General features: G+C 34.5%; 1 protein-coding gene across 2 annotated transcripts in view; it reads left to right on the top strand.

The window, feature by feature from the left end:
* The window catches only part of LOC125664664 (replication factor C subunit 2-like), a 119,080-nt gene extending 99,166 nt beyond the window's left edge, over nucleotides 1-19,914 (top strand). For both annotated transcript variants that reach the window (XM_056154518.1, XM_056154520.1), the window contains 3 exons: nucleotides 8,430-8,495; nucleotides 8,640-8,834; nucleotides 19,730-19,914. In XM_056154518.1, the coding sequence (XP_056010493.1) occupies nucleotides 8,430-8,495; nucleotides 8,640-8,834; nucleotides 19,730-19,849 (381 nt within the window). In that variant the 3' untranslated portion in view covers nucleotides 19,850-19,914. The remainder of the gene's footprint in view (nucleotides 1-8,429; nucleotides 8,496-8,639; nucleotides 8,835-19,729) is intronic.
* Nucleotides 19,915-20,445: the final 531 nt, after the last annotated feature.

The following is a 20,445-nucleotide window of genomic DNA, read 5'->3' as shown; positions in this document are numbered from 1 at the left end:
TGTTATATAGTGTTTATGTGTAAAACACTTAAATAACATCTTTTGTGCTATTGATACTAAATTGAAAGTAAATAGATATTTAGAAAGAGCAGGTAGTCCTTTACCAAAATTGTAAATTTGATGGTCCCAGGGGTAGGCGTTTTGGTATTGGGGTGGGGCCAAAATGGTCAGTTATCAAATGTGTGAACAATAGACATTTTTAACTTCTTCTTGATAACTATCATTCCAAATCTTTTCAAATCTGGTATGAAACATATTTGGAACAAGGGGAACATAAATTGTAAATTTCAGGACTCCTGCACCCCTGGGGCCTTAAGGGTGGGGTAAAAACTGCCCAAAATTGACCAATTTTCAAAAATCTTCTTCTCAAGAACCACACGCATGTAAGAAAAACTAAATGCATAGTGATGTAGAACAGGAAGGCTTCCACCAAAATTGTAAATTTCATGATCCCCGGGGTAGGGGTTCTGACCCCAGGGCGGGGCCAAACTTGTTATATAGTGTTTATGTGTAAAACACTTGAATAACATCTTCTTTAGTGCTATTTATACTAAATTGAACTAAATGGATAGAGCAGGTAGTCTTTTACCAAAATTGTAGATTTGATGATCCTCAGAGTAAGGGTTCTGACCCCCAGGGTAGGGCCAAAATTAGTATATAGTATTTATGTGCAAGTTTGCTGATACTGTATAAAATCTAAATGCATACTTGCAGATGTTTTAATGTTAATACACCTAGCTATTCTTTAAAGCCTCCCATACCGAAAAAAACAATAACTAAGTTATAACTTTGTAACTAAGAAAAGTTACAAAAAAGTTATAACTAAGTTATCGGAGTTTGGAACCACTTCTTCAAATAAAGTTATACTTTACTTATAACTCGGGTACAAAAAAGTTATACTCATGTATAAGTTCTCATCTTTTATTTCAACATGAATACAACAAGTGCATAAAAGTTATCAAAAAGTTATACTTCAAAAAAGTTATACTTCACAAAAGTTATCAAAAAGTTATACTTAAGTTATGGAAAAGTTACAAAAAAGTTATACCCAACAAAAATTGTGGAAAAGTTACAAAAAAGTTATACCTGACAAAATTTATGGAAAAGTTACAAAAAAGTTATACCTGACAAAAGTTATGGAAAAGTTACAAAAAAGTTATACCCAACAAAAGTTATGGAGAAAGTTACATTAAAGTTATACCCGACAAAAGTTATGAAAAAGTTATACCCGACAAAAGTTATGGAAAAGTTACAAAAAAGTTATACCCAACAAAAGTTATGGAGAAAGTTACATAAAAGTTATACCCGACAAAAGTTATGGAAAAGTTACAAAAAAGTTATACCCGACAAAAGTTATGGAAAAGTTACAAAAAAGATGGGGATAATAAGACATTACCGATTATAAACAGCGACTATTATTGGTATATTAATTTCATTTATAAAGGTGGCCGAGTGGTTAGAGCATCGCGCTCCAAATCACATGGCCTCTCACCTCTGTGGGCGCGGGTTCGAATCCCGCTCGTGCCGGTAAGTGAGAAAGTTTCCCAGTTTATATATATATATATATCTCACATTACTGAATGTATAAAAGCTAGGTCTGTTTCATGTTCTGGAGGCTGACTTGGGAACTAATCTTGGTCCTCATCGAAAACTTGACAATGGCCTCTGAATCCCGGCATCGTCTTTAAATAAAAAAGAAAATACTCTAGTAACTAACTGTCATTGATTCTCCAATTTAAAAGATGGATGTCAGAAATTACAAGTTTTTTTGTTTTCACCTTTTAAATACATCTTCACAAATTGAAAGAAATGTGGGCGACTGATTATTCTTATTCGAAGTTAAACAATTTGTTATTAGTGTTATATAAAGAATTTATTAATTAGATTATAATCTCTTACCAAGAATAGTGTTTAAAATGGTCTTTTCATTGCACCAGTTAGGTTCCCCCTCCTGAAAAGTTCCACTTGTTGTTTTTGTTTTTTTGGCTTATATAAAGCTTGTATATCTTTGAGATAAATGTAGATCCCACTACCAGGCATCAGCTCCATCATCTAGAATAAGAAAAAGAAGCCAAGATAAAAGAAAATCACAATCCATTTATTTCAAAGCTTTATTATTATTATTAAAAATTAAAAAAAAAAAAGACTCAAAAACTTTTTTAACCTCCAGTTAAAAATTTTTTTATTACTCATTCCGAAATTTTCTTATCTAATTTATAGCTTTTTTAACTTCATGTGAATAAAAAAGAATTTTCTCCCTACTTTCCTACTCGACCCTTTTTATCCCTAGTCGGGAGAGGCCTTGAGGGCAAGCAAATATTTTCTTAAAGATATAAATATTTTTTTCAGTATTAGGGAAGGGAAATTCTATACTATTATAAACACATTTTCTTATTTCTAAATCATGTAAATTTTCATAATCGTACTTTTATTATTTAAAAATGTTTGTCCACATAAGAATATGTATTTTGTCAACAAAATGGAGGGAATCAAGAAGGGCTAATATGTAGGACTGTATAGTCCAACTGCAGTTTTAATTATCCTCAAGTTAAAATAAACTTAATACATTCTGACAAAATTTGTGTAAATATTGTAAACAGAAACTTGCTTGAAAAGGCCTACCTAAGATCTTGGCGGGATGCACGCCAGAAAAGCCATGGCAGCTGGCTTTCACCATATCCCCAACTTTATACTGGCAAAACTCCTTTCTTGGATCTTTGATGCGTGATATGGTTATGATGCTGACCTTTTCTTCCTCTATCCACTCCATAAGGGCATACATGGTTCGTTGAACAAAGTAATAATAGAACCTTTCAACTTTCACCTTCTTGAACCGACGCTATCTTGTTTGAAAATGGAGAGCGGAGCCGATTTGACCAATCAGCGATTAGAGGAAATACTGGAATCAAGGAATTCAAAACCTTTATGACTTCAAATGATTAAAAATCGTAAAGTATATACGTGAGATTTTTTTTAGTTATTCATCAGTTTTGCTGAAATTGATCAGGAACAATCAAACGTATTTTTATTTTTACGTAAATACCCGATTCGCACACTTCCGGTTATTCCGGATGTAAACGAAGAAGGCGCCATTTTAAAAACAAAGATTGAAATAAAAGCGAAACACTCGTCACTGCTCCGAAGCTATGTACCCTCACAAACGTGGTAGCTACCAGGTTTGCCATGCCGATAAGTCTAATCCAACACTCAAAGTATCCCTTTGGCGAATGCAACAAGGAAAAGACAACATTTCATCAGAAAATTTCGACAATCGAAGTGTGGCGTGTGAAACTGCTGGCCCTGTCACCATTATGATTATCGATGCCTTTCATGAGAAATCATTTAACCAGGTTAGTTTTCGTTACGATTGTGTACCGTAACTGTTGATGTAGTTGAAAGGTAACAAGTTCCTAGATTTCGTTTTATGCATTATATTCTGATGCTTGTAAATTATCCAATATTCATAATCGTAAGTTACAAGCCCGGCATGTAGCCATTATTTTATTTATTACATTTTATTTGTGAATTTTTATTTCCCCTCAGAAATGACTTCAAATTGTAAAATGTTTAAATGCAATGTCAAGCAGATTTATTTACTTATTTCTTTTTTACGTCATCAGTCACATTGTGATTTATAGATATAGGTTATATGATCGATATATATAATAGCCTATCAAATGACATGTTGCACCGAACATTATATAGAAACATTTGTGCTATTTATGTACTTTTACAATATTTGTTTTGTTTTTAGTTGCTTCAAGATGTTGCTGAAGAACCTGCTTTCTTACCATATATATGTTGACGGAGATTCAGAATGAGACAAAGAGTTTGATATATGATCCTACACCTGACAGAAAAAGTTGAGCATCTTGGACCACTTTGGTGCTCATCTTGTTTCTATTTTGAGGATTGTAATGGATAATTGAGATGCCTTTTCCATGGCATCCAACATATTGAAACCCAAATAGCATTTGCGGTTTGTGTTCATCAGCAGCTACTGACGTTGTCCCAAGCTCTGAAGTTTGACAGCAGTGAAAGGGAACAGACAGGGTTGCTGTTATTGGAGCCTATGTAAAAGACCTTTGAAATCTGAGGAACAGGCAGTCCTTTTGACCTTAGCTGGAGAGTAGGTCCATGTGGTTTTCTTCAAAAGACTACTTGTGGACGAACAGGTTGAGACAACAAAATAATTCGATTCAAGGAAACGTTCATTGGGAGATTAGAAACTTTTGTTAAAGTAACAGGACATGACTACAAATGAAAAACTTTGTTTTGTTTTCACAGTTCCTAACAGGATTGAACAGGAATATAACATGAACATGTTCAATGTCCAGAACAGAGACATCATTTAACAGTCACACCTTGTTTTGTGTCACATTTACCAATGAGATTTGAATATAGAAATATTTTTTGATACTTTTTTGGAAAAGACGTTTTTATATATATGCCTTAATTTGATTTTGATAGACTATGCATACCTAAATTGATGAATAGTGTCTCTTTTAACATGGAACAGAAGTCCATATGGACTTAATTTTAATAAATACTGTGACATATCTCATACATGTGTTCAGTTCATTATTCGTTTCAATTAAACAATTTGACCTGCCATTCTCCATAAATAGCACCTAGTGGTAATTGATCAACAATCATCATACATGGTGTTTTGAATTCTCACGGGTTGTATCAGCGTATAAAGTTCATTAAAAATATAATATATAGAATGTTTTATTGATCGTACAATGCATTTATTATTCTATAAGTAAGGATCCTGGATTTTGTAATTTTTCCATGCAATTTCTAATCAATTCCTTAATCATCCCCCCAAAAGAAAAAGATTTAAAAATTCAACATTGAAATTTCCCTCTGACTAGCTTTTTTGTGGCAAAATAAGAAATGACACAGTTCACTGAAGTGTTTGAAAGTGAATAATCACTAAAAATTTACAGAAGTCAATCCAGTTAAAGACCCAATTTTAAGATAATGCCCCAAAATTGTAAACTGCCTGTCAATCAAACATTTAACAATAGATCTCAGGTGGAGGGACATCTGCAGACACTGGTCTCCAGCTACCCCAGAGAGGTGTTTTGATAACAATAACAGCCAGTATCTACAGGCATTCTTTAGATCTTGAGGAAGCCCAGTATACCAGAGTTTTGATAGCATTGACCTGTCCACAACTGCTATTTTCTTGTAATTCAATTGTTTTTAAAAAGACCTCTGAACACTGGAATTTCAATAGTATTTTTTCCCCCTTTATATACATGTATTATAAATTACACAATCAGAAATCAAACAATAATTTGCACAATAATTTCTAAAACTTATAACTTATTGAAATAATTTATGTCATGAATTTTTTATACCTCTATATTTATAACAGAAATTATTCATTGAGTCAATGTCTGAGAGAGAGGGGGTGGGTGTAGAATGTGTGTCATCTACCCTTACATGTAGGAATACAACCATTATTCAAACACTATGACCACAGAAACTCTGCAGAGGTCCCTGAGACAGGTCCTGTGTATATCAAGACAGCATGGACAGGTAGATTTCTACCATGTTTTGTCTGTATTTCTTAGAGTGTCATGGGATATAGCAATTAACACCTTGGTAGACCCTGGCCACTCCAGGTAAATAACATCTGTTTAGATTGGGCTCCACCTACATTTTCACAGACCAAAGGGTCATGAGATAGGTCTTTAACATTCAGTTAATTACTATGAAAGTGTCAAAAAGTATTGGTAACCCCCACCCTCAAATGACAAAGTCCCAAAACTGGTACATAAATATTGGATATGCTTGAAAATGGCTAAGTCCAGAAAAGTTACATTTTAGTTATACATGAAAATGACAAAGTTCAAAAAGTTACACTTTAGTTATACATGAAAATGGTTAAGTCCAGAAAAGTTACTTTTTAGTTATAACTTTTTTGTACCTCAAGGCCTAGGTATAATTAAGTTATACTTTAGTTATAACTTAGTTATAACTCATTTCGGTATGGGAGCTTTCATCAGTATATGCACTTTTGAGGGCAGTGAAGTTTTAAGAACACATCTTGTTTTATACTGTTGCTGAACATTAGAATTTAGCTTAGATATTCAGAACAGAAAATTTTTTCTAGATTTCATAGCCCATGGAAGTAGTGATACTTTTTCACTAGTATTCAGGTGACCGATAAGGCCTGTGGGCCTCTTGTTTATTAATAACTTTCAAGCTTATATTTTTTCATCTACAACTACTATTAAAAGTAATGGGGGAGGGGACGTACAGTCTCAATTTATTTGCACTACAAAATAAAAAACAAAAAGGTTATTGTCAAAGCCTTATTCTTTGTGCCTATTTTGGAATACATTGTTTGAAACTATATTTGTTTTGAACCTATTGAAATATTTAGAATTTTCATGATTATGGAACAAAAAATGAGTTAATGAAAACAAATTAAAATTTTGATTTTTAAAAAAAAATATACATGTATATATTATACATGGCTTCGGACAAAACGTCTAGCTCTACAATTCGTCTACTTTCAAACCACGGGTTAGATCTAGTTAACGTCAATATGAGCTACTACTTCCTTTATAAGATCAAAAGCATTTCCGCGGCCATGGTAACTAGTATCGCTTGACTTGATCGACTTCATCCTATTTTTCAAGGAATTTATGTGTCGCACACGTTGTGACTTTGCACCTTTTTCTTTTTCACACGTCTGCTACTCGCATGCATTCCGATGTGTGTCATATTTTTGGCATTAGTTACCATTTCCGCAGCAGTGTTTCGTAAAGTTAGTAAAAATAATTTGGAATATAAAATAGTTAAAGAGTTATCTTGACATGAAAATGCTTGGGAAAATTAAACATTCCTAGTATGGACGTTGATATTTGACCAAAAGTATCAATTGTCGTCATGGGGGGGGGTGTATTTTTCGCAAACAATGATTGATTATAAAAGCACCAGAATAGTTTGTACGTTTCCCAAGCAAGATTTGGAGAAATGTGTGTCCAGTTCTAATTTCACACTACTATAGTAAATATCAACAAACGATCATCATCTTACACTTGCACAGAGTCATTGTTTACACATGATTGACTTTCTTTTTGTAAATGTCTAGATGCAAATTGCATGTACATGTATGAGCCATTTCGGTGACTTATAGGCTATACTGTCAAAATTACTGTGACGCATACTATATTTATAATATATGCAATGTACATGAAAAGGGAGACTTGTAATCAATATGAAATAAAATAAAAACATATTTACACATGACACTAGACAGCGGTAGCAAATTACGACAAAATATGATGACATTTTCCCCACGGTACAACGTCGTGACGTACTTTTTTATTGTGACGTCATATAGTGTGTATGTAGAGCATTATGATTTTTCTCGGGAAGCTTTAACTACGCTGCGTCCGGATCTAAATTTATAATAAATTCGCAACCATCACGTGATCATCGTCCCGCATATCCTTAAACAGTTGTACAATTACAGTTATTTGGAGCGACCATTGCACTTTAGAGACTTTCAAATATAATCCAAAATATAAGTAAATATATCCACACAAGTAATAGTGTAATATTATAAAGAAAAATCAGAACGCTGAAAATAAATAGATATTTAGATATATATGAAATATATATTTATATACATGCAGTGCATATGTATAAAACATTTAGATAATACCTTCTTTAATGCTATTGATATTAAATTGATGTTGAGAAGGGGTAGGAGTTTTGGTTCCAGAGTTTGACCAAAATTATTATAGTGATAATCACTAATAATGTCTTTATCACTTGAAAGACTTATTTAAGTTTGCTGATACAGTATAAAAGCTAAAGCATATTTCGGAAAAGCAGAAAAGGATGTACCAAGGTTGTAAATTTCACAACCCAAAAGATTTTGACTCTAGGACGGGTCCACATTAGTCATAGCATGTTAGTGCTACATATATAATTATGTAAAGTCTTTCATCAGTATATGTACTTTCGGCGGCATTAAAGTTTTTAGAACACATCTTGTTTTATATTACTGCTGAAATCAGAATTTAGTTTAGATATATGCAGAACAGGAACTGTTTTCTTGATTTCATAGCCCTTGGAAGTTGTGATACTTTTAACTAATACTCAGGTGACCGATAAGGCCTGTGGGCCTCTTGTTAAAAGGTAAAAACATAATTATGCAAATAGAATACCACCAATATATGTCTCTGAGTCAACATAATCATCTTATAATATGAAAATATTAACTATTTTTATCAGACTTTTAATGAAATAAAGAGTTCTTTAAAAGATGATTCACATGTTTTATATTCTAATCAATCTTGTTAAGAAGTTTTAGCTGTTTTTTGCTTAACACCACCGAAATAGGTTCCTCAAGGATACATAGGTATGTAAAGTGTATACATTATATATGTTTCTTTCAGGCCCTGAACAATGTACAGTCTACGTTTCAAGGTTTTGGTCATGTCAACAGTGAAAATGTCTTCAAGGTTGGCTTTCCTTTCTTCTGTAAAAGATTTCTTTTGCTTTTATGCTAAGATAGTTTAAAAGTGTATTTGTATTTCCTAGAACGACAGCATTAGATATATAACTGTAAATCTGTATTAACAAACTAGTATAAATGCTATTTCTAGGTTTGTGATGAGCCCCACCCAATGTTGATTCAGGACATGTTACAACACTGTGTTAATGGCAATGTTGAGGAGGCATATAAAACTATGGCTCATCTATGGAAGCTTGGATACTCTGCAGAAGATATTATCACGAATATCTTCAGAGTGTGCAAGAACCAAAATATTCCAGAATTCCTTAAACTGGAATTTATTAAGGTAATGCAACAAATGCAAGACTAAAGCAATAGAAAACATTTATTGCAATGTAACACTATTTCCCCCTGACTACAGAGTGCACACAACACATTGTCCTCAATTCATAGTGTCAATGCAAGTATAGCTTTTTAACAAAGTCTTTAGGAACAACCTGATACAGTAAGGGCTATTCCAGAAATAAATACATGGGGGGGGGGGGGGGGGGGGCACCTTTTGTATATATCAAGCACCCATAAAAAAAAAATAAAAAAATTACCCCATGACCCATCAAATTGATAAACTCATTTTACAATGACCCATCTAATTAAAAAAAAAAAAAACTAACCAGACCCACCACAAAAATATTTTTAAAAATGAAAACGGTACAAATCTCGCGAGGTTTTTGGGACAAACATTCTAGTCAATGACGCGGTAATGCCTGTGCGACATTGTATCACAGTAGTTCTGAAGAAACGATGTCACATCAACAATCAAAGGCGTCTATGGCTGGAAAGATTGGGAGTCCAAACGATGCTATTATCATGAAATGGGTATGGATATGTTTTTCCACGAATCGTTCGTCTTCTAATGGAGCCCGCGCCCGGAGGCCTCTATATCACCATCACACTGACTGGTAAATATAACGCATCGGTACCCTCGTATAAATCAACTAAGGTTTGCCTATTTTTATTAGAAAACGGAATACCTATTGGTTTCAAAATATTCCCAAAATCGATGAACTGTAAACTGTAATAATCTACAGAACAGAGTTCGCCGCCATCACGTCCAAAGGGACCCTACTAAACTCGCCTCTAATTTGAAGAGTGCCGTAATGGAAAGTTATGCGCTGCAAAGAGCGACAACTCGAATTGTTCTATGTTACTTCCGATTTCGAAAGCACGTTTTCAATTTTCCCTCCGACGTTTTGTAACCAACACGACAAGAGCGACAATAAAAATATTCTGAAAACTCAACACCCACGTGGCACAAAATAAAACAATAGAAACTACCCACTACCCATAATAAATATTTTTTTAACAGTCCAACCACGGACCAAATAAAATATGAAAAAATACGACCACCCACACAAAAAAATATCATTTGCCGCCCACACACACACACACACACACACACACACACACACACACCCATTTGATCATTTCTGGAACAGCCCTAAACTGATATAAATGTATGATATGCTTTAAGTATTTATATTCTTATTAATTTACCACATAATCAAACTTTTCTAAAATGGTAAATCTTATAAAATTCACAGTGTCAAAAAACACCTACTAGAAACTACCGTACAATAATTTTTCTAGTATGACCTTGAAGTAGACATGATATTTGTACTAAAAATAGAAAGCATTGTTTCTTCTCAACCTCAAGAAAACAGTGAAAAGCAGATGTTCAGCACATTTAATTTTTCACAAAGCAAGAAACAAAAACTACTAATAGCTGAAAATTACCCAAATTTTATCAAGAAGAATTTCAAGGTTTGCATGCAAAAAAAAAAAAAGAAGACTATTTCTGTTAATTGTTAAATTAAAGAAACGTTTTTGATAGTTGTTATGATAAGATTAAAATGTCAGTTTCATTATATTGCAATTTTTCTTCTTTCTTCTTTTCGTTTTCTCTCTCTTTTTAGGTCACCTGAGTTACTCAGGTGACCTATTTGCTATTGTTCTGGTCCGTTAACAACTTCTTCCCAGAAACTACTGGGCCAATCTTGACCAAATTCGATATGTAGCATCTTTGTAAATTGTAAATTTCATGACCCCACCCCACCCCCCCCCCCCCTTACCCACCCATCCTAAGGGGCCATAATTTTGCGGTAAAAACTGTAAAATTGATGTATTTCTTTAAAAATCTTCGTTTTTACTCCTGGACATCTAGCAGAGAAAGTGAGTATATAGTAATGATGAGCAAGGAAGCTTCTACCAAAATTGTAAATTTCATGACCCCAGGGCAGGAGTTCTGACCCCAGGGTGAGACCAAACCTGGTATATGTAGTGTTTATGTGTAAAACACTATTGATACTTAATTGAAACTAAATGGATATTTAGAAAGAGCAGGTAGTCCTTTAGTAAAATTGTAAATTTGATGATCCCTGGGGTAGGGGTTTTGGTATCGGGGTGGGGCCAAAGTGGTCACTTATTAAATGTGTGAACAATAGAAATTTTTAACTTCTTCTTGATAACTATTATTCCAATTCTTTTCAAATTTCGTATGAAGCATCTTTGGAACAAGGAGGACATAAATTGTAAATTTTAGGACTCCTGCACTCCCGGGGCCTTAGGGGCGGGGCAAAAACTGCCCAAAATTGACCAATTTTCAAACATTTTTCCTCTAGAACCGCACATTTTTAAGAAAAACAATGCATAGTGATGTAGAGCAGGAAGGCCTCTACCAAAGATGTAAATTTCATGATCCCCGGGGTAGGGATTCAGACCCCAGGGCGGGGCCAAACTTAGTATATAGTGTTTATGTGTAAAACACTTAAATAACATCTTCTTAGTGTTATGGATACTAAATAGAAACTAAATGGATATTTAGAAATAGGGATCAAAGTTTTACATGCGGATATATAGGGAAAATCTTTAAATATGAGCCAAGATGACTCAGGTGAGTGATGTGGCCCATGGGCCTCTTTTTAGCTAACCTTAGCCAAAGACTCAAGTGAGCTTTTCTGATTAAAATTTGTCCGTCGTAGTAAACTTTTCACATTTTCATCTTCTCAAGAACCACTGGGCCAATTTCAACCAAACTTGGCCAAAAGCATCTTTGGTTAAAGGGCTTACAAGTTTGTTCAAATAAAGGGCCATGCCCCATTCAAAGGGGAGATAATCACAAAAATAGGGTGGGGTCATTTAAAAAGCTTCTTCTCAAGAACCACTGGGAAAGAGGAGCTGAAATCTTCATGAAAGCTTCCTGACATAGTGCAGATTCAAGTTTGTTCAAATCATGGCCCCTGGGTGTAGATTGGGGCCACAATAGGGGATCAAAGTTTTACATAGAAATATATAGGGGAAATCTTTAAAAATCTTCTCAAGAACCAATGTCCCAGAAGAGCTGATATTTACCTGAAAACTTCCTGACATAGTGCAGATTCAAGTTTGTTCAAATCATGGCCCCTGGGGGTAGATTGGGGCCACAATAGGGGATCAAAGTTTTACTTGAGAATAAATAGCGAAAATCTTTAAAAATCTTCTTCTCAAGAACCAATGACCCAGAAGAGCTGAGATTTACATGAAAGCTTCCTGACATAGTGCAGATTTGTTTAAATCATGGCCCCCGGGGTAGGTTGGGGCCACAATAGGGGATCAAAATTTTGCATAGAAATATTTAGGGAAAATCTTTAAAAATCATCTTCTCAAGAACCAATGAGTCAGAAGAGCTGAAATTCATATGAAAGCTTCCTGACATAGTGCAGATTCAAGTTTGTTCAAATCATGGCCCCTGGGGGTAGATTGGGGCCACAATAGGGGATCAAAGTTTTACTTGAGAAAAAATAGAGAAAATCTTTAATAATCATCTTCTCAAGAACCAATGAGGCAGAAAAGCTGAGATTTACATGAAAGCTTCCTGACATAGTGCAGATTCAAGTTTGTTAAAAGCATGGCCTCCAGGGGCAGGTTGGGGCCACAATACGGACTAAGGTTTTACATGCAAATATATATGGAAAGTCTTCAGATATGGGTCAAGGTAACTCAGGCGAGCGATGTGGCCCATGGGCTTCTTGTTTTTTCTCTCTCCTGAATCACCCCAAAAAGGTGCAGTCCCAGCACGGTATATAACAATTTGTTACATACCGTTGCCATCCACAGTACGGTATGTAACAATTTGTTACAAAGCGTAGCATGAATGGCGACGCTTATATGCATATAGTTGCCAACTAACCTGATTTTGTCGGGTTACACCCGATTACCTATTATGACCCGACGGGTCAAATGTTTCACCCAATTTCCGGATTGGGTTTTGTAAATTACTTCAAGTGCATAGTTTCCATTTTGCAACACAAGTTTGGATCTATGTAAACAAATAACAATGCTGATAGTCATGTACATTACAATTAAGTTATCAAAGCAGGTGTTAACAATTATCTGTGTTGTTTTGACAAATCAGGGATTAAAGTCATTATGTAAAATGGCTTCCACCAAGAGGAGATCCTTATCAGGGTCAGTAGACAAGCCAACAAAAAGAAAACCATACTTATGTACCTACCAACAAATCTGGGAAAACTATTTTTCATGAATAAAAAAGTTACTGATTGAGGACAACATGAAGCTTATTGTCGATTGTGTAACTCGCACTTGATTTATCAGGTCTGGATCTAAATATGATCTGACAACACATGCCAAAACGCAAAATCATGTAAAAAATACTTAACACAAAAGTCATCTAATTACTGTCGTAATTCTTACCATCATCTTCGAATTGTTAATATTGTAAAGAAAATGCACACTGAATTCGGATCTGAACTATGCAATGAAACTGTAAATGCCCTCTTATCATGTAAATTTAATAAATCTATGTCTTGCTTTGTAAATATCAGTCTTGAAAAATTTAAAATGTGCCACTATTGGCTACAATGCTTCTCTTCAATAAAATAGTACACATTAAACACATTTCTGCTATAAATATTTTTGAAACATAAACACTTATAACACATATAATCCTAATAAATATGTCATGAATGCCGTAATGCAATATGACCAGATTTTTTGCCTTCCAAAGAGGGTCATGACCCTCTTTTTGCATGTTGGAGGTTGGCAATTTTGACGCTATGAAACACAAAAATATTTGTTACATAGCATCGCCATTCATGCTACGTATGGTATGCAATAATTTGTGACATACCGTCTCGTTGTTACATACCGTGCCGTATCATAGCTTTACCATTCATTATGTTAGGCATTGTTAAGCTATGTTGGAGCGTGGGGTATGTGAGCTTGCTCACTTTCGCTTTCTTTCATTTTCCACTCTGTTGAACATAATGGTATATCAGGTGGGAGATTTCATATGCGATCTTCCCTGCACATCTCAAAGTCTGTGACGAAATCACACCTTCGAAAACAATGGCCTTGATTTTCTGCTCCTTGATTTTGTTAAATAAACAACAACTCTGGTTGATGAATTAACCCCACATGACCCTGCATGTCGATTACATGTGAACCAATTGATAGCTTGGGTATAATAATTGATTCAGTGTGCGGACTAAACAAGATCACCAGTGCATTTTAAAACGAAAGTGCTAGGGGTGATAATTCCCAGAATAGTCATGCTCGACCGAAATAGAAAGTAGTAATTGTATTGTGATCAAAAAATGTTCAGTTGTTAAGTAAAGGTAAAATTTCTTGAAATTGCACGAAAAGGTGGTAGAAATCATGGTCGTTGGTTGCATCAGACAGGTGGTGTTTGATACAGGTTCAATAGATAGGGTAATGCCTTAGGGGGAAATTTTCTAAGTTTAAACTTTTCAAAGTTTACTCCTCTGTGAAAACTTTTAAGAACAGTTCTTGAATTATCCAGAACTTTTCACGAATTATTCTTGAACAAGCTTAAACTGTAACTCAACAGTTCTTGAACTTTTTGGGGATGTTCTTGAAATAACAAATGAGATTGGAATTTAACATTTCAGGAACATCACCTGAACTCAAGATGTTCATGAACAATTCAGAGCTGTTTACTTGTACGGATTGTCCGTATTTTCCACGGATTTTAAAGTCAAAATACGCTCTACGGATTCACGTTAAGAATCTACGATTTTCCACGAATCTGGAAAAAATTCAATTTTCGAAATTTGCCGATCGGTATGATTAAAAAAAAGAAAACGTCAATTGAATTAAACTGGTTCCCCGCTGATTAGTCCCAGGAGAGAAGCGACATCAATAGAGAACCAGTTTAGTCAATTAAAGTTACCATTGTTTAAAGCGCACCATTGATACTGATTTATGTCAAACTTTTTTTTAAAAAGCATGGATGACGAATGTCAGATTGACGAGAATGCAAACGAAACATCGAACCCATTCAGAGGTTCAAAACAAGAAAAAAAAATATGCCCTAATTTTAAGGACTCATACAGAGTACTTTGTCCATGCCTCCAACAATCGAAGAAAGATCACATGGTGTTTTCATGGATAATTCTAACATTACTTCAATATGGAGTATTTATTTTCGTTCCATATTTTATCAAGTTCAAATTGTTTTGAAATTAAGGGATAAATGGTATGGATGTAGGGAATATAGTTTAAACGAAATTTATTGAACAAAGAGCAAGGTCAAAAATAATACAACCAGCAACCTTCTACAAGGAGATAACCTCGTAGACTCTATAAAAAATTATTTTATCAAAATGCTGTGGTATTTTATAAATTTGACAGATTTAAAGAATGATGGAAAACTATGATAATTACAAATTGCAAAATGTAAAATACAAAAGCAACAGTACACAGCAACATCCTATTTATATGACAACAAGGAGTTGTTCATATAAAAATAGGTTTAACAACCCACGTAGCATTTTTTGCTATATACAACTTTTATACCGACAAAGTGCTCAAAATACTGACAATTTGGTTCTAGAATACTGACATCAGTTGGACGGGGTAAACAGGTCTGGAACATGGAACTTTTTAAGAACTGATTAACAAGAACCGATGAAGAACTATTGTTCTTGAACTGATCAAGAACCGAGGTGTTCTTGAATAATTCTGGTAATTTCCTGAAATGTTAAATTATTGTCTCATGGTAAAATGCATGACATGTTAAAAGAACATTTCAAGAATTAAATGGGTATATTGGACTTTACCAAAAACAAGTACTACAAAACACATACTTTCCTGTGATATGTAATATGTATGTTATATCCTTATAAATTTTCAGAGTAATTAAGCTCTGTAAACAATAGAACAGATCATATCAACACTGAAAATTGATGAAATAAGACATCTATAACCACATAAGTTCAGAAGTTGAATCTTTCACTTAATATTGGGAAACAACAATCAGTTTCATCCGCAACCATCGCTGCTGTCAGTTCCATCCATTTTTCATGTAATTCCGAGTGCCTATACTCACAAATACATGTCATAGGCTCAGTAGACTCACTTGGGTTCAAGTGAGAGCATGAATTGGATAAAGTGTTATTCTTCATTTTAACTTTAATAAACTGATTAGCTCACCTGAGCTGAAAGCTCAAGTGAGCTTTTGTGATTGCCTGTTGTCCATCGTCTGTCTGTAAACTTTTTATATTTTTGACTTCTTCTCCAGAACCACTGGGCCAATTTCAACCAACTTGGCTAAAAGCATCCTTAAGTGAAGGGTTTCAAGTTTATACAAATGAAGGGCCATGTCCCTTTCAAAGGGGAGATAATCACAAATATGCAAAAATAGGGTGGAGTCATTTCCAAATCTTCTCAAGAACCACTGCGCCAGAAAAGCTGAAATTTACATGAAAGCTTCCTGACATAGTGCAGATTCAAGTTTGTTAAAATCATGGCTCCCGGGGATATGATGGGGCCACAATAGGGGATCAAAGTTTGACCTACAAATATATAGGGAAAATCTTTAAAAATCTTCTCAAGAACCACTGAGCCAGAAAAGCTGAAATTTACATGAAAGCTTCCTGACATAGTGCAGATTCAAGTTTGTTAAAATCATGGCCCCCGGGGGTTTGATGGGGCCAGAAAAAGGGAATCAAAGTTTTGCATACAAATATATAATAAAAATCTTTTAAAATCTTCTCAAGAACCACTGAGCCAGAAAAGCTGAGATTTAAATGAAAGCTTCCTGACATAATGCAGATTCAGGTTTGTTCAAATCATGGCCCCCGGTGGTATGATGGGGCCACAATAGAGGATCAAAGTTTTACTTACAAATATATAGGGAAAATCTTCTTCTCATAAACTACTGGTCCAGGAAAGTGGAAATTTACCTGAAAGCTTCCTGACATAGTGCAGATTTAAGTTTATTAAAATCATGGCCGCCGGGGTTAGGATGAGGTAATGATAGGGGATCAAAGTTTTACATATAAATATAATGGGAAAATCATTAAAAATCTTCTGAAAAATCACTGAGCCAGAAAAGTTTACATTCACATTAAAGCTTCCTGACATAGTCCAGATTCAATTTTGAAAAAACCATAGCCCCCGGGAGTAAGCCACAATAGGGATCAAAGTTTTACATGTGAATATATAGGAAAAATCTTTAAATATGAGCCAAGGTGACTCAGATGAGCGATCGGCCCATGGGCCTCTTGTTTTTTGTTTGTTGTTGTTTTTTTTGTAAACTACCACCCTTCATTTGAAAAATTAGCGACATTTCCTCAAACTGGGGAAAATTATAGTGAATTAGAATGGTAAAAATGCATAAAATAATCAAATGTAAGGAACAAATGCTTTTGAGGTTTATAACAGATCCGCCAAAATGACAAATTTCAAAAATCTTCTCAATGACCACACACATGTAAGAAAAACTAAATGCATAGTGATGTAGAACAGGAAGTCCTCCACCAAAATTATAAATTTCATGATCCCCGGTGTAGGGGTTCTGACCCCAAGGTGAGGCCAAACTTGTTATATAGTTTTTATGTGTAAAACACTTAAATAACATTTTCTTTAGTGCTTTTGATACTAAATTGAAACTAAATGGATAGAGCAGGTAGTCTTTTACCAAAATTGTAAATTTGATTTCCCCCAGAGTAAGGGTTTTGACCCCAGGGTGGGGCCAAACTTAGTATATATGGTATTTATGTGTAAGTTTGCTGATACTGTATAAAATCTAAGTGCATACTTAGAAATAACAGAAAAGGATGTACAAAAAAATGATGAATTTCATAACCCAGGGTTATGACTTTAGGATGAGTCCAAATTAGTAATATATTTTGATGTTTTAATGTTGATACACCTATTATTTAAAGCCTTTCATCAGTGTATGCACTTTTGAGGGCAGTGAAGTTTTAAGAACACATCTTTTTTTATACTGTTGCTGAACATTAGAATTTAGCTTAGATATTCAGAACAGGAATTTTTTTCTAGATTTCATAGCCCATGTAAGTAGTGATACTTTTTCACTAGTATTCAGGTGACCGATAAGGCCTGTGGGCCTCTTGTTTTCTTTCTTAGAATTACTTCTTGTCTAATTTTATAAATAAAATAATTTACTAGCATTTGGACTCATAATCCAGTAAACAGCCTTATATTAATAATCAAGTTCTCCTCTTTTTGTTATTTCTGATTTTAGTGAAACCCTGTAGTGTTGACTATTTCCTGTTATTTGCCTGACTATCACAGTCAAACAAAAATATATCTGGGAACTATACTAATTACATGTAGTATATGATACCATAGTTGCCAACCTTCAACATGTGAAAACAAAAAATCTGGTCATAATGCATAATGCCATTCACGACATATTAACTAGGATTATGTGTGTTATAAGTGTTTATATTTCAAAAATATTTATAGCAGAAATGTGTGCATTGTCTATTTATTGAAGAGAGCATTGTAACTGGCAGTGGCACATTTTGTATTTTTGAAGACTGATGGAGATGGACAATATCAAAAGAAGGACACAGATTTTGAACTTCTTGATAAATACCAGTCCAATTCTTTTCATATTTGGCATGAAGCATCTTTGGGACAAGGGGGACATAAATTGTAAATTTCAGGATTCCTGGGGCCTTAGGGGCGGGGCAAAAACTGCCCAAAATTTACCAATTTTCAAAATTCTTCTCAAGAACCACACATGTTTAAGAAAAACTAAATGCATAATGATGTAGAGCAGGAAGGCCTCTACCAAAATTGTAAATTTCATGATCCCTGGGGTAGGGGTTCTGACCCAGGGTGGGGCCAAACTTGTTATATAGTGTTTATGTGTAAAACACTTAAATAACATCTTCTGTAGTACTATTGATACTAAATTGAAGCTAAATAGATATATCTCCATATGAGTGAAAGATTCGAGAGAGAGAGACGTTAAACAATATTTAATCAATCAATGAAACCTCCAAAATAACATAAATAAAATCAATATATGCACCCAGGGGTGCATGAGCCGAGTTGCATGGGATACATTGTAAAGTCAGGAATGATGTGGCATATTTATAATTGTGAAGAACTAATTTCAGTTTTAAACTTTTTGAGTTACTGTCCAGAAACCATATTTGAAGTTTTCAATCTATTTTTGGTCACTGTGACCTTGACCTTTGTTCTCCAAAATCAATAGGGGCCTTGCTTTCCTGGTATCCAACAATATATCCAAGTTTCATTTGATTCAAATTAAAAAAAATTTCGAGTTATCCTCCGGAAACCAAATTTTTTTGGAATTTTAAATCTATTTTTGGTCACTGTGACCTTGACCTTTAACCTATTTTCTCCAAAATCAATAGGGGTCTTCCTTACCTGGTACATAACAATATCGTTAAGTATCATTTGATTCGGATTTAAACTTTTTGAGTTATCCGGAAACCAAATTTTTCTGAAATTTTCATTCTATTCGGTAACTTTGACCTTTGACCTTTTTTCTCCAAAATCAATAGGGGTCGTCCTTACCTGGTACCCAACAATATATCAAAGTTTCATTTGATTCAGATTTAAACTTTCTGAGTTGTCATCCGGAAACCAAATTTTTCTGAAATTTTCATTCTATATTCGGTCACTGTGACCTTGACCTTTGACCATTTTTCTTCAAAATTAATAGGGGTCTTCCTTACCTGGTACCCAACAATATATCAAAGTTTCATTTGATTAGATTGTAAATTTTTCGAGTTATCTCCGGAAACCAATTGTTGACGCCCGCCCGCATCACCAAACCAATAGCCGAGTTCAACTTCGTTGCAACTCGGCTAAAAATGTACAAAAGATTGTAAATATCACTAATGTTTTTGTAGTAATATCTGCTTTTGTCTGTTACAGGAAATAGGATATACACACATGAGGATTGCAGAGGGTGTCCGGTCATTATTACAGATGTCAGCATTGTTGGCAAGACTGTGTAAAAAATCTGCAGTGCCAGGGATAATATGTAATATGTGAAATAAACCAAAATGACAATGATGATCAAAAATATAGAAATATCAATAAAATGTATTCATAATAACTATAATGTTGAAGTTTTGTTATGGACATAGATACTCGTCGTCGCTAGCTAGCTAGCTTTCTGAGTCCGGAAGTATCTACATTACCTCAAAGTGTTACTGTATGATCAGCGGAATTTTCTTCTTTTCAACAGCTAGACCATGAATAGTCTTATTATACCTCAGTCTGAGAATTTTATGCAACGCGTAATCTGATTGGTCTAGACAGTCACGTGCCAGGGATAATAAAACTTATCTCCCTCTCAAAAATCATATGATTATCTCCCCATCATATTTCACCCCTTGGGCAGCCTCGTGCATTTTCCATAAAGAAGATGAGTGAACTTGGCGAACAATAAGCCTATTCATGATTGGGCACCGGTCGTGATCGGGCGTTTAAAATCCGCAGTTACAATAGATACAGTACCGTACTAAAACGCTGTCTTGAAATATTTAGAATTAAAATCATCATCAGAATTTGTTTCACAGGCAGCATGATGTATATCAGACATTAGGCGGTTTTTAGCACACATAATTACACTGATGCCTTGAGTA

This window comes from Ostrea edulis, chromosome 1, assembly GCF_947568905.1.
Source record: "Ostrea edulis chromosome 1, xbOstEdul1.1, whole genome shotgun sequence".
Taxonomy (NCBI): Eukaryota; Metazoa; Mollusca; class Bivalvia; order Ostreida; family Ostreidae; genus Ostrea; species Ostrea edulis.
Note: the sequence above shows the minus strand (reverse complement) of the source record. Positions and strands in the feature narration are given on the sequence as shown.